This window comes from Perca fluviatilis, chromosome 20 (assembly GCF_010015445.1).
Source record: "Perca fluviatilis chromosome 20, GENO_Pfluv_1.0, whole genome shotgun sequence".
In the NCBI taxonomy this organism is placed as follows: Eukaryota; Metazoa; Chordata; class Actinopteri; order Perciformes; family Percidae; genus Perca; species Perca fluviatilis.
In genome coordinates this window covers 15,243,291-15,255,869 of record NC_053131.1, presented here as the reverse complement: position 1 = coordinate 15,255,869, position 12,579 = coordinate 15,243,291, and the positions used below count along the sequence as shown (strand labels likewise).

Genomic DNA, 12,579 nt, shown 5'->3' with positions numbered 1-12,579 from the left:
GGCCCTTTTTCCACACTGTCTGACAATATTCAGTATTAGCTTATACCAAATCTTCACTGGAGCTTCACTGAAATATTCTATATGTCCTGTGCATTATTCATTTAGAGTTGAACAATATTTGAACAAGAAACATGAGGTTTTAATGACTGATTGATTTTTAAGGGGTGAAAGAAAACTCTTTGTGCAGCATTTAAAATGTGCTTGTTTCCTCGCTGTTTGCTTCCCTGCCGGGCATGTGTGTGTCATCTGCTGTCACCCAAGAGATTTTAATAAAGGGCATTTGCAAACTGCCAGATTCACTGAAGCTGTGAGCTGCATTTTAATGTTATGTTTATGTAACCACAAAGATAATGAGGTAGTATTTAAAGATTTACTCTTAATAAAATGATGCACTGTTGCCAATGTTTATTATTATGAATGAGATAACTAAGGACTCGCCCTTGCTCGGTCACAAGGTGGCAATAGAGGCCTACCATCTACCCCTAAAACTGCAAAGCCTCACTGTGCACCTGCTTTCTCTGAGCCAAATGTAGCCTACATACAGTACACCTGCGTGCAGGGAAAAGGACAACTGGACATGTTATAAGGTGTGAAGGTCCACTATGTCCAAGAATTCCTGAACATAGCATAAACACGGTCAGGTCCTGGAAAACCTGGCTTATTATACTTTAAGGAAATCATTTTGAAATGTATGAAACAGTCTGCTTACATGTGTAGTCTGCATGCTTTGTTTTATAAAGTAAAAGGCAACACCATGCAAGAGGACCATTCATTGCAGCTGCAATATGCAGACATTGACCTTGAAATATATTTGTGAATGAAAGGAGGAGCTCTCGCTCTCCTCATTTGGATAAATGTCACGGATTACCTAACGGACGAATCAGTGTGCTTTTTGTCATTCAAGAGGAGGTAAGATTTTTTATTTTTTTTTGCCTTGGAGACTACAAATCAATAGCATCATGCAGTATCTTCTTGTCCATTCCCAATGAGAGGGTTCAGTGGCTGCTGTCGTCATCAGGGCTGGGGGCGGAGGGGGGTTTCGAGTCACATGTGCTCTGATTGGCTCCTGCTGCTAATGCGCTGCCATTGAGGTTTTCTGCTCCGTGCAGAGAGGAGGCGTGTCTTCGGCTGAACAAGCACACGCCTTTTGCATAAATGCTCAACACAGCTGAGGTGATGCTCAGACGCACCAAATTATAGAGCTGCGTTTTGTGCTCAGACTTTGTCTCACAGTTACTTTCGGTTTACGTAAGCAGTGCTGTTCTGCCTTGGAGAGAGAAAGTAGAAAGAAGTCCGCAGCTGTCATTAGATTCCATAATCAGCTCTATTGACAGCAGGTGTGAATTCATGTCTGTATTTCCCCAGCAGATATATACTGGTGAGTACATCTCTTTCACCTTCACCTGTTCACAAGTAGGCGCAGCAATGGTTTGCTTGCTTTGTGCTTGAAAGAAATTAGTAAAACAAGTATCAGACACTGCAGTTGTTGGCTTTGCATCTGACGGGTAAGAACAATGAAGTGTGTGTATATATAGTTGTGGTTTGTTTTTGCTTGGTGATTTCCCCTCAGAATCGGCAACCTTTTGTTGCTGCACCCACTCTTTCCTTTTGAGATTTTCTGTGGGGTGTTGCCCCCGAAATTGGCACTGGCATGGCACCCTTGATTGGAAAATTTAAAAAAAAAAAAAAAAAAAAAATATTCGAGGTCTCACTTTTGTCTTATTTCTTAGAAGCAAACTGATGCCAGTTTGATGTATTTGCTGCATGTGTCAATTCCAAAAGGTCAGTGTTTTCTATTCAAGGAAAAATTCCATTTTATTTATTTTTTAAACCTTGACGTACACAGGCTTACTTGGCTACTAAACATTTTGAATAAGACACTGCTTTCATTCTTTGGTCTTTAATGGTGCAATGCAATTGGAGAACGATGGATGCACTCTGCTACAGTCTATTACTTCTATCTACAATCTCACATTTCCTTTTGGCAATCAGTACACTAACCCGTTGATTTGCTTCTTGACACAGAAATGAGGAGTGCATCTTGAACCTTTCTGTGTTCTCTTATCTGTCAAATGTTTTTCCTGTCTGTCGAGAGGATGTGCAAGTCGCTTTTGAAACATTGTTTTGCGAGCACTGTTCAAACCTCAGCAGGCTTCTTGCTGTTCCTGTTTCAGACTCGACCTCTTTACTGTAACCACACTATGCTCTCTCGCCTGTGCTTTTAAGTACAGTATACCAATGCTTCTGTTCTGTGATGTTAACTTCTATAAGAAATATGAAAATACGGTTTTAGTTTTTATTTCAAAGGTATGCCTAGCAGTACTTGGATCTGCAAGATTGGGGCAAGCTTCTAGACATAAGGTCAACAAACTTTTCACTTGAGATTACCATATGGCACTAGAGTAGTAACTGATCCTTGATGTCTTTTCAGTGGTAGACTCAACTCGCAGGAATCCTTCCAGCACGCTCCTGGGGGGTCTTAGTCAGTCCCTGCACCACCCACATACCTGCAGAGCTGTGTGACTCAGCTGGTGGAACGCTCAGCACTGGCATGGAGCTGCTGTCGCCACACAGGCTGAGATTTATGACAGTAGTAGTAAGAAGTGTGGGGTGGCAGAGGGGAAACAATGTTGATAACGCAAGATGCATATTCCCTTCTTGTGCAGTGAGGTTGCTGCCTGGGCTCTTGTCAGCGCCACTACAGTATAGACAGGAGATAGCATGGCCTTTTTATAGTGTTGAGACAGGTGGATGAACCTGTGTCATGCTTAGGTAATGGCTGTTTTTTCTTTGGGCATCCTTAACAGAATTTTGACCGTTTGGTGTGAGGCAAATATTATTACTGACCATAACAACTAGCTCTGTTAAAATGTGACCGCTGCCTAGGGCTGGGCGATATGGACAAAATCAAAAATCACGATATTTTTTAACAAATATCACAATATATTTGACCAAATGCCTCCTATATCGCTACTGCAGCTATATTGTAGTGTTGACTGTTGGTGCTTTCACAAAATATTTACACAATGAAATTTTGGATAAATCATCAGAATCTATGACTAAGTGGGTAAAGGCAAATAATAGAACAGTTACAACAGCCTGGTAAGCTCAGAAAATGAAATCGCTGTACTGTAATGCAGCCTTTAAAACCAGGAAAAGACAACACTTATGCCATATTACAATATCCAAAATCTAAGACTATATCTAGTCTCGTATCACGATATCGATATAATAGCGATATATTGCATATCTCTACTACTGCCTACTAATGTATGACTAGCTGTAGCATGAAGTTGAGAGCAAATGGCAACATGGTCACTATATAATGAGGTGGGGTAGATGTTTTCCAAAGCAGAAGTGAAGGAGACTGCTAACAACACGACATATCTACTCCTCCACTTGTCTGCCACTCTAGTGGTTGTAATCCACAGGGTTAAAATTCAGACTATGTCAAGTTCTGTTCTCATACAGGGTGGTAGTAAGTGCTAGGGTGATTCTGTTTTTTTTTTTTTTGTTTTTTTTTTATAAGTTCTGATTCCAGGACACACTGAAACATTTTCACCATTTTCTGTCATTTGATAGAGCAAAACTAATCGCTGAATTGAGAAAATAATCTACAGATCAATTGATAATAATCATTAGTTGTAGCCCTGATTAACTTAATTAACAATCTTTCATGCAACTGTAGTGTTAAATATTGCATAAGTAAACTCAAGTAGAGCTGCAACAATTGTGTTAATATTCATGGTCTAAGATGTTTTCAAATTGTTTGTTTGACCAACATTTAAAAAACTATTTTATTAATTGTGTATATACCACTAAATATGCACATTTCTATATATATATTCCCATGGATGGATGTAACCTAGGAAGCTGGCAGAACCAGGTATGCATTATCTTGACTAGGTCAGGAGGTTAAGAGGTTTATTTTATCAACCACACACAATCAATGAAGGTGTAGACTGGCTGCTTATCTTATGTCGTACGTACAGGTTGCATAGGCTACTTGGAGAACACCTAACGTCTCTCTAGGAACCAAGTATTCCACCCTGTGAGAGGGACACACTGTTCAGCCCTGCCTGACACTTAAAGCAGTAAATGGATGTGACTGTAGTCTGTGTATGTTTGTTTCCTCCCAGGTTGACTTGTTACTTGTGCACCCCCACTTCCTCCTTATTGTGCCCCTTTATGTTTTATTAGGCCGATGTTCTGTTATTCTTAGCCGAGCAGGATGTTTATACGATCCCCGAACAGAAATATGACTGGCAAGGCCGGAGTGTTTATCTTTCTTTCCCTTCCCTCCATGTCATCCCCCTCTGCTCAGGTCTGTCACTGTCCAGCCCTCCGTTCCCACCTCCACGGTGTTTTGCATGCCTGCCTCGCCCTCTCTGCATCCCAGTCAAAGATGAAATAAGTGCAAGAGCAGGCCCAGCTGACATTTTTTTCAATGTTAAAACTTGCGTATCCTTCAAGCCTCCTTTCTTTTATTTTTAGATATCAGTGTATTGTTTCATCCAAGTATGCCACGTCGAACCGGTGCCGTAAAAGTTATGTTGCAGTGATTCGTCTAGAAGCTTTTCAATTTTCTACCCTAAATCCTACTGCGATGTCAGTGTTTCCCTTATGAAACAGATGAGGGGTGTGTGTAATTGCAGTGATGGAAAAACTAATTGATAAATGAATTGCTTCAGGGGTTAATGATCTCCTGGCTTTGAGTGACTCATGCCACTCTATTCTTCCCCCACCCCCCCATACGATGTATTTTGTTAAATGTGCCTCCTTTGAGTCAACATGACTGCAGTGTGTTTCTGAACGGAACATTAGCAACATGAGCGACAGTGTTTCAGAAAGTTGTAAATGCACAATGTGGAAGCCTAGAAATCCTGTGGGTTATATCCCAAATTAACAAAAGTTAATTTGCTGAATATTACTTTGTAGCCACAAGTGTAATGTTAAATGCTAAAATGTAGTGCAGTAAGTGGCGAAGAGTCTTTAATTTAGCAAACTGTCATTTACAAGGCAATATCTATGTAAAGTTTGCTCTACCATTAAACCTGTATATTCATAGAGATCTACATGGACTCTCAGTATGAGTGGTGTTTTTTTGTTTTTTTGTATGTATGAGTCATAAATGCAGACAAAATGCATAACTGTGCTTCTGTTTGTGTGGAAACATTGAAATGACTCGGTATTTTCAGTTTTTCTACTGTTGCTACGGAGCATACCTGTCATAATAGATGAATAAGACTGGTGAATGGTAAAATCGTATTCCTTGGATGTTAGAACACATAATCGCACCTTATTTTAAAATGTTTAAATAATCATCACCATTCTGCTGTATCCAAAAATAAACATTCAAGATTCAAAGTAGGTCAAGCGAAGCTCAAATCTTTGCCCCCAAACAAACAAAGTCCATTGAACCAGATAATGTGGGGATGTGAGTGAGCCTCTTGTCATGTACGGTTTACTTTGTTTCATATAGCCAGTGACCACACTAACCACAAGCCTGTGGCCACTGACCACCAGGTTTCAAATGGAGAGCATGAGAAGGCTGCCCAGCATCTTGTCTCAAGACAGCGTCTATCAGCCCTAGGACCTGCTTTGTCTTTTTATTTTTTTTAAAGCTTTACTACGACAATGCTAGATAGTGAATGCACTGAACATGGATAAACAACCTATTGTTACTAAACTCTAAAATGGAAAGTTTGGCTACACTTTGGAACGGAGTGCATCAAGTTCCACCCCAGTCAGATACCACAGCACTCCCCCAGCACACTCTCACAATGACTGTTCTTTGGTTGCTAGCGCAAGAGCGCACCATCCTGTATTTAGAAACGGCTAACTTATGCAAGCCACATCATGAGCTGTGCACCTTTTGCAGTGCATTAGCACAGCAGAGCACAAACTGGATGCTTGATGTGTTGTGGTCAAGATGTGCAGAGTATAAACAAAACTGTCTTAACGTGCAGGTAAAGCAAACAACCATGGCTTTCAGGTTTTGACTGTGTGGATGCATATGAACAGTTTGATGGGTGTTTTTTAAATGGGTTTTCTCCTTGTAATATGCCATTATTGATTTCTAATCATGACTTAGTATCTTTTGTCCTCAGCATATACAACCTGTCCACTAGTAGATTTAGTACAAACACGCACCACATTTATAATAATTGCAACCTTTTTTCTTAATTCATTTGTGAACCGGCACTATGCTTTAGTGCTAAAAGGTTGTGCACAGTATACGTTGTCTCTTGGAACATGATCACCATTGCACAGAATCTAATCACAACTTTTTTTCATCTTTCAACCCTGCAGCCCAGTGTTGTGCTCGGCCAAAATATGACTGAGGTGATGATCAACAGCTCCCCCATGGAGGATATGAGGCTCAGCCCGAGCAAGGACAGACTCTCCTTCCAGGTAGGACACACGCACGACAATGAAACGCCACTTCTGTCTCAATTCCCTACCCTTACATTTTTATTTGGCTTATTCATTCATTCATCACCGCGTGTTGTGATTTGGGAACAGCAGCTGCATTTGGTATGATACAGTAGAAATGTTGGTATAATGGATATAAATGCAAAAGAAAAGGCATTCTAGATATTGTCTCTTTATCCACAATACCCCTGGCCAAACAAAATTGTTTTTGCATAAAAAGACTAAATTTAGAATAGTTTGACTTGGTTTACAATTATGAGTCGGGCTAACACAATTGTTTTGTCATTGAAGTGTAATACCCAAAAGATGATTACATAACTGAGAACATTTTAAAAATGAAGAATGAAATAACAATGCTAAGAGAAACATTACAGCAACATTCTACACCCCTTATTTTTCATGCTCTAATATGTTAGTTAGAGGGCATTGGAGTTTATGGTCAGTCACAACTTTAAATGTGTGTGCGGGAAACTGCATGTAATTTACTGCAGCCTGTCCCCAAAATAAACCCTGCAGATTCAGAGAAATGAGAGAAGCAGCCATCAGGTGGTCATGACAAGGCGTTTTCAACGGCTTTGTTTTACTGTCTGCTCAACAGGGCCATCTTGGAAAAAAAACTACTTAAACACACAGCTGCTTGCTTATTTTAGTGTCACTTTTGTACCTTGGGTGAAGAAAAAGAAGTAAAGGGCCCTATGTTAATACTTAAATCAATTAATCTTCTACAGTGAAATGCAGTTAAGTCTAGACAATTTATGGTTTTGGAAGTTGGCCTAATAGTTAGTGAAGCTGCATGTTAACTGGTGGGCCAGACTTACCAACAGTGTAGTAATGTAATTTCCTGTTTAAAAATGATTTTAGATAATTTCATACAAGTGACACAGTCATAAACTTAATACAGTAGCCTGCTAATGCCATGCTTTATGTAGACTACTTTGATAGGATGTAGACTGACCTAGAGGTTAAGTCTGGCTTCCTCTCCCCACAGTTCACACCCCAGCTGTGAGTCTGAGAGGATGAGAGGAGCGGATGGGGGGGGGGGGAGAAAAAGAGGCTGCCACTGCTCCTTTCTTTCCATCCCATACTCTGTATTTCCTCACCTCTGCCATTTATTTGCCCAAGGTCCTAGCCACTCCTTAGGAAAAGCGCTGTACGGAGCAGTGATGTTGCCACCAGTCACTTCCTCCATTATGGGTGCCAGGAGCTTTGACACAAAATGTGGGACGATACAATTCCAGCTGCAATTTTATTTTTTTACTTTTTTTAAGTTATTGAAATGAATGTGACCTACTAGTGGAGAAGGATGAGCACATAGTTGACTAATTTACTGAATTATCATCTCAAAAGGCAATTTCATGATTCAGGCGTATAGTGTGCCGCACACAAGTTTCTAAAATAGCCAGCATTGTGCCTGGCTGATGTGTCGTTGCTTCCTGCCACTGGAAGTGAAACAAGTTATGACGTGTAAGCTATGAGTCCAAAGGCAAGGTCATTTACTGCCTAACTCCCCTTGGTGCTGACGCACAGTGAGGATTGGTGATGCAGGCCAGAAAATGGAGATGCGCGCAGGCATTAGACATGAACACAGACCTGCACACACGCATAATCAAACCTCTTGCTGTGGTTTTATACACAGCTGTTTTTGAACCATGTAAAAGCCACAAATACACGTACATGCTTTCATAACCTGAAATTCTCACATCCACAAGGCATATTTATAGCTCTTGTTTTTTTTTCTTTTATTTTTTTTCCTTCTCATTGGTCTCCTGTGGAATTCATGGAGACTTGGACACAGCTGGATCCCCTCTATCTCTTCCATCTCTCTCTCCTGCCTCATCTAATGCTTTCTTTCCACTCGGCTCTCTGCCCAGACAGTGACATTGCTCCCGACCCCTCCAATGTCTTGGAGTGAAATATGCAGGTCTAAAAATATTCATCCACTTTATCCAAACAGCAAAAAATGCTGTTCTTGGACCAGGAGTGGCAGACCTTTTTTTTTTTTCTTTTTTTTCTGGGCCATTTTTCTGGTTCCTGAGAACAGAGTCTGTTGTCCAATCTCGCCAGGACAGGGAATGCATGTAATCTCTTGTCAGACTTTCTCTCATGCCCTTGAGTTAAGATCTGAACATTTGAGTGTGGCATGCTGCATATATAAGCAGACGTATCAGTCTGAATTTATAGATAACTTAGCTGATTTTCATGTTCTTTCCTAAGCCTTTTTTCCAACTCTGTCCACAGGAATGTGAAGTATTCAGCACCAAATGCTGACTGTTATAGGCGATAAGATGTTTTTATTTATACACAAATACTTTGCCAGTAAACCTTTCACGTTTTTAATGTTTTGAAATTCCCTGATTATGTTCCCGTATAATCTTCGGAGTAGTGGGTGATGTGGTACTGGATGAGTTTGTAAGCAGCTATGAACTGCTGGGCACAATGCCTACCAAAGCATTTAGATTAAACATGTTGCAGCATTTACTGTAAGTCTCACTAAACATGCCTCATTTACCCATACAGTACACAGCCACTGATGTAACTTTCTTGTGGAATTTGTTTTTGGGTGAGGATGTGGAAAGCTGGCTTGGGTGTTAGGAATGTGGGCTGGGCAAGAGCAGGTATGCCACTGGGATTTTAAGCAACCACTTCACATCACAGATGTTTAGTCTTCACATCACTTCCTTCGGTTGTTTAACCTTGTAGTGGTGCCTGCAACACTTCTACAAGGCTCGAGATTAGTTCTGTTGTCCCAGAGCCTACCACACACTTAGCACTGATCAGAAATATGCTTACAAATCATTTCTCACGTTACAACGGGACGGCCGACTCTCCTAGCTTGAATGGGCCTGCTCTTCCATTTAGAAAACAAATTGTATTAACTTCTGAGGTTAATGAAATATTAATATCCCTTGTCTTTCCTCTTTTAGATATTCCCAGACCCCTCAGACTTTGACCGTTGCTGTAAGCTCAAGGATCGGCTCCCATCCATCGTGGTTGAGCCTACCGAGGGAGAAGTCGAGAGTGGGGAGCTTCGCTGGCCTCCAGAGGAGTTTCTGGTCAGTGAAGAGGAGGAGGAGGAAGAAGAGGAGGAGCGGGATAATGGCAGCATCCAAAATGGACAGCCAACACAGAATTCTCAGCACTAGAGGCTGTGTTGCAGCACCCATACTCGATTGTTCCCGCCCATTGCCACACTGGTTACACTGCACCTCAGCACTCAAACAACCTGGCAGACACACATTCAGTGTCTCGTGATGCCATCTCGTTGCCCTCGAACCCAAAGCATCGCACACAATACACACAGGCAACACTTTCTCACACAATTTATTCTCCTTGACTGCAAACCCGCTAAATCGCACTCCTCACAAAAGAACAGACGAGCACACCTCCAACCTACACATAGTTCCTACCATGCCTACCACCGTGTGTGTCTCAGCCCAGAACGGATGTCCTGTTGGGACAGCGGCAGCTCACTGCTCCATGGACAGTTCTTACACTGCAGTGGGCTACAACTGCTCTGTACTTTACTCCAAAATGGCTGGCATCATGACCCCAGAGACTTGATACTCTCATACAGAACTATTGTGGTACCCGTGGGGCTTATGTCTGCAGTAACACTGTCCATACCTTCTTAGTTTCTGGATTGATATGTTGATTATTGTAATTGCCACTGCTGTCCATAGATTTTGTCTTTCTGAGAAGTGAATGTTTTGTGATTTTTGTCTGAAATGGGTGTTTGTGTAAAATGTTATCGGGATTTTCCCCTCCCCTCTTCGTCTAAAAGATTTTGTGACTTGTGTCAGGCATTCACAGTACAACAAAACTAAAAGGCAACCTGGAATTTTTTTTTTTTTTTTTTAATAAGAAGTGAGCAGGAAAGTGAAAAAATAAACCAACATGCCCTGCTAATGCAATAAATTGTACAAAGCCTTTTTGTGCACTGAGGGTGCAGTCACGCTAGGACTCCTGTGAGCCTTTTGACAAACCGTACTTGGATGACAAATCAGAATAGTACAACATTGAGAACAAAATCTGACGCAAGCAGGTTTATTGTTCAAAAGGGCAAAGCTGAGTACTGCAAATTGTAATTTTAAAAAAAGCAGTTAATGAAGCAATGTACAGACCCAATGAAGGATGTGTAAATACTTGTTCCCAATGAGCCAACCCCTGAGGCCATGTAGTGTGCTGATCTGGTTTGTATGATGGGTTTGTTTTTCTTTTAGACTGAGAATCATTTTGAGCTGTACACTCCTGAACTGAAAGTTGTTCCTAGTCTTCCTTTTTCTTTATGGAAACAGCCATACTGTTAAAGTTCAGGTCGCAGAAAATTAACTGTGGGACAGAGTTCGCAAATAAGTAAAGTTATATCTGACAGTATTAAATTCTGTTAATTTTGTTTTTTAAAGTCTGGTTTGCCAAAAAGTGGTTGATGGGAAGTCTTTTATTCTTTGGTAGTAATGTCTGGTATTTGTTCTGCGATTTCAGAAGTGTGGTGTGTGTGGTATATTTTTTTTTTTCTCACTTTTTAAAATCACCACTTATAGTTTGTGAAACAAGTCTTGTCATTTGTAGAAAATATTTCACATTTGTGCACACTATGAAATCCTGTTGTACAAGCATGATTGAGAAGATTTGTTTTTGTAACTTCTGATTTGAGTGGCATTAGGGCTGTGTACAGAACATCTCTCTCTTTCTCCTGTCTGTAACCTACAGGTCCCACATTGTTTTTGTAAAGCTCAGGGAGATTAGCCGCCATCTTTCTTTTGTTTTGTTTTGTATTTAGACCACTTTTCTCTGACAATTACAGAGGCTGTAAATAAACCTTTGAATTTGCTATCCGACTGTGTGACTCAGCTGTGAGAATAATTGACTGTAAAGAGACTGTAAGAGCCATTTTTATGGGAAGATGAAGTAGACTAGTCTTTTACAGGGGTAATCCTTCAATGCATTTATATTGTTTCCAAGAGACATTACTTCTGTTTACTTTCATCTTTTATGTGAAACCCCACCTCCCCCAATTTTCCATACTCACTTCACCTGCAGTGGTTACAGAAACACAGTATTACTTCCTGCTTGGCATCTGTCACATACAGAATCTCTCTACGAATATAGATGCATCTATCAAATGGTTCTATGTAGAAGCGAGAACAGGCCACATGCTACTTCCTGTCTTCAACTTGCACAGACAATCTGACTCCTAGTTAAGCTAAATCTAATTCCTGAGCACTGAACAGCTTCCATTCCTAAGTTCTTAAAACTTGCATGTCTGTGGAAGCAAGTCCTCACGCTCTACCCATAAACACTCACCACACTGATACAAGACTAATAAAATGTGGTTGAGTGGTAAAGCTTTAATGGGGAACTGCCACATTTACAGGAATAAACAAAGCTTTCTGATCACTGTTAGAATGGAAACTTCTCAGGTGATTTGCTGCTATGTACTGTATTGGTGACTGAATAGGTCAAGTTTAATTGGCTAGTACAGGGAATAGTCCCATCAGATTTGCTGATGTAGGGCCTTTGGGGGCCAAGAGCCTGACAGATTGTTCCAAGGTGATACTCTCAGGGCCTTATGGTCACTTCCTGGAAGGTGAACAATGAACTGACATTCTATCCTGCTTCCTTCTTCCTGGAAAAAATGGAGCATAAAGAGTTATTAATACCCCCTCAGCTGATAATGGTGGTCAGAAGCAGAGTGTGTGTCTGGCCAAGGGAGCCGGTGGCTAGTTCTGAATAGGTTAGAAACGGAATGTCCTTTGTCCCTTTCTAAACAATTGCTTCTTGATCTCAGTGGAAAGTTTATGAGATCATGGAAAAAAGAAATCATAAGCAGTTAGAAAAAGACAACTGCAGTCCTTGGAGAGACTGCCTGAACTTGCATCTAGCTACGCAATCATGTGACGTCAGCCAGACACCTCTGAACTTTGCATCGTCTTTCAAAAATTACTGAAAGTAAGCAAGTAGTGAGAAAGCAATATGCTTCAGTTTTAATAAAGAAAGGTGCTGTGTTTCTGGAGGTTACGGAGATATGAAAGGAAGACCCTGAAGCATCTTTCCGTAGCATTTTGACATTTTGAGCAGCTTTTATTTTCAGCTCTTCTCCTTCAGCCACTTCTCAGCTGATTAACTCAGTAAGGAACCTCTGCA

The 12,579-nt window shown here is 40.8% G+C and overlaps 1 protein-coding gene across 2 annotated transcripts; it reads left to right on the top strand.

The window, feature by feature from the left end:
• Positions 1 to 1,163: 1,163 nt before the first annotated feature.
• On the top strand, positions 1,164 to 11,274 carry lbh (LBH regulator of WNT signaling pathway). 2 transcript variants are annotated; one of them, XM_039786377.1, is made up of 3 exons: positions 1,164 to 1,378; positions 6,313 to 6,414; positions 9,360 to 11,274. In XM_039786377.1, exons 2-3 carry the CDS (start codon positions 6,337 to 6,339, stop codon positions 9,576 to 9,578), a joined length of 297 nt encoding a protein of 98 aa, XP_039642311.1. In that variant the 5' UTR covers positions 1,164 to 1,378; positions 6,313 to 6,336; the 3' UTR covers positions 9,579 to 11,274. The 2 variants fall into 2 exon arrangements, with proteins under 2 accessions (XP_039642311.1, XP_039642312.1); XM_039786378.1 differs by lacking the exon at positions 1,164 to 1,378 and adding an exon at positions 1,388 to 1,505.
• Positions 11,275 to 12,579: the final 1,305 nt, after the last annotated feature.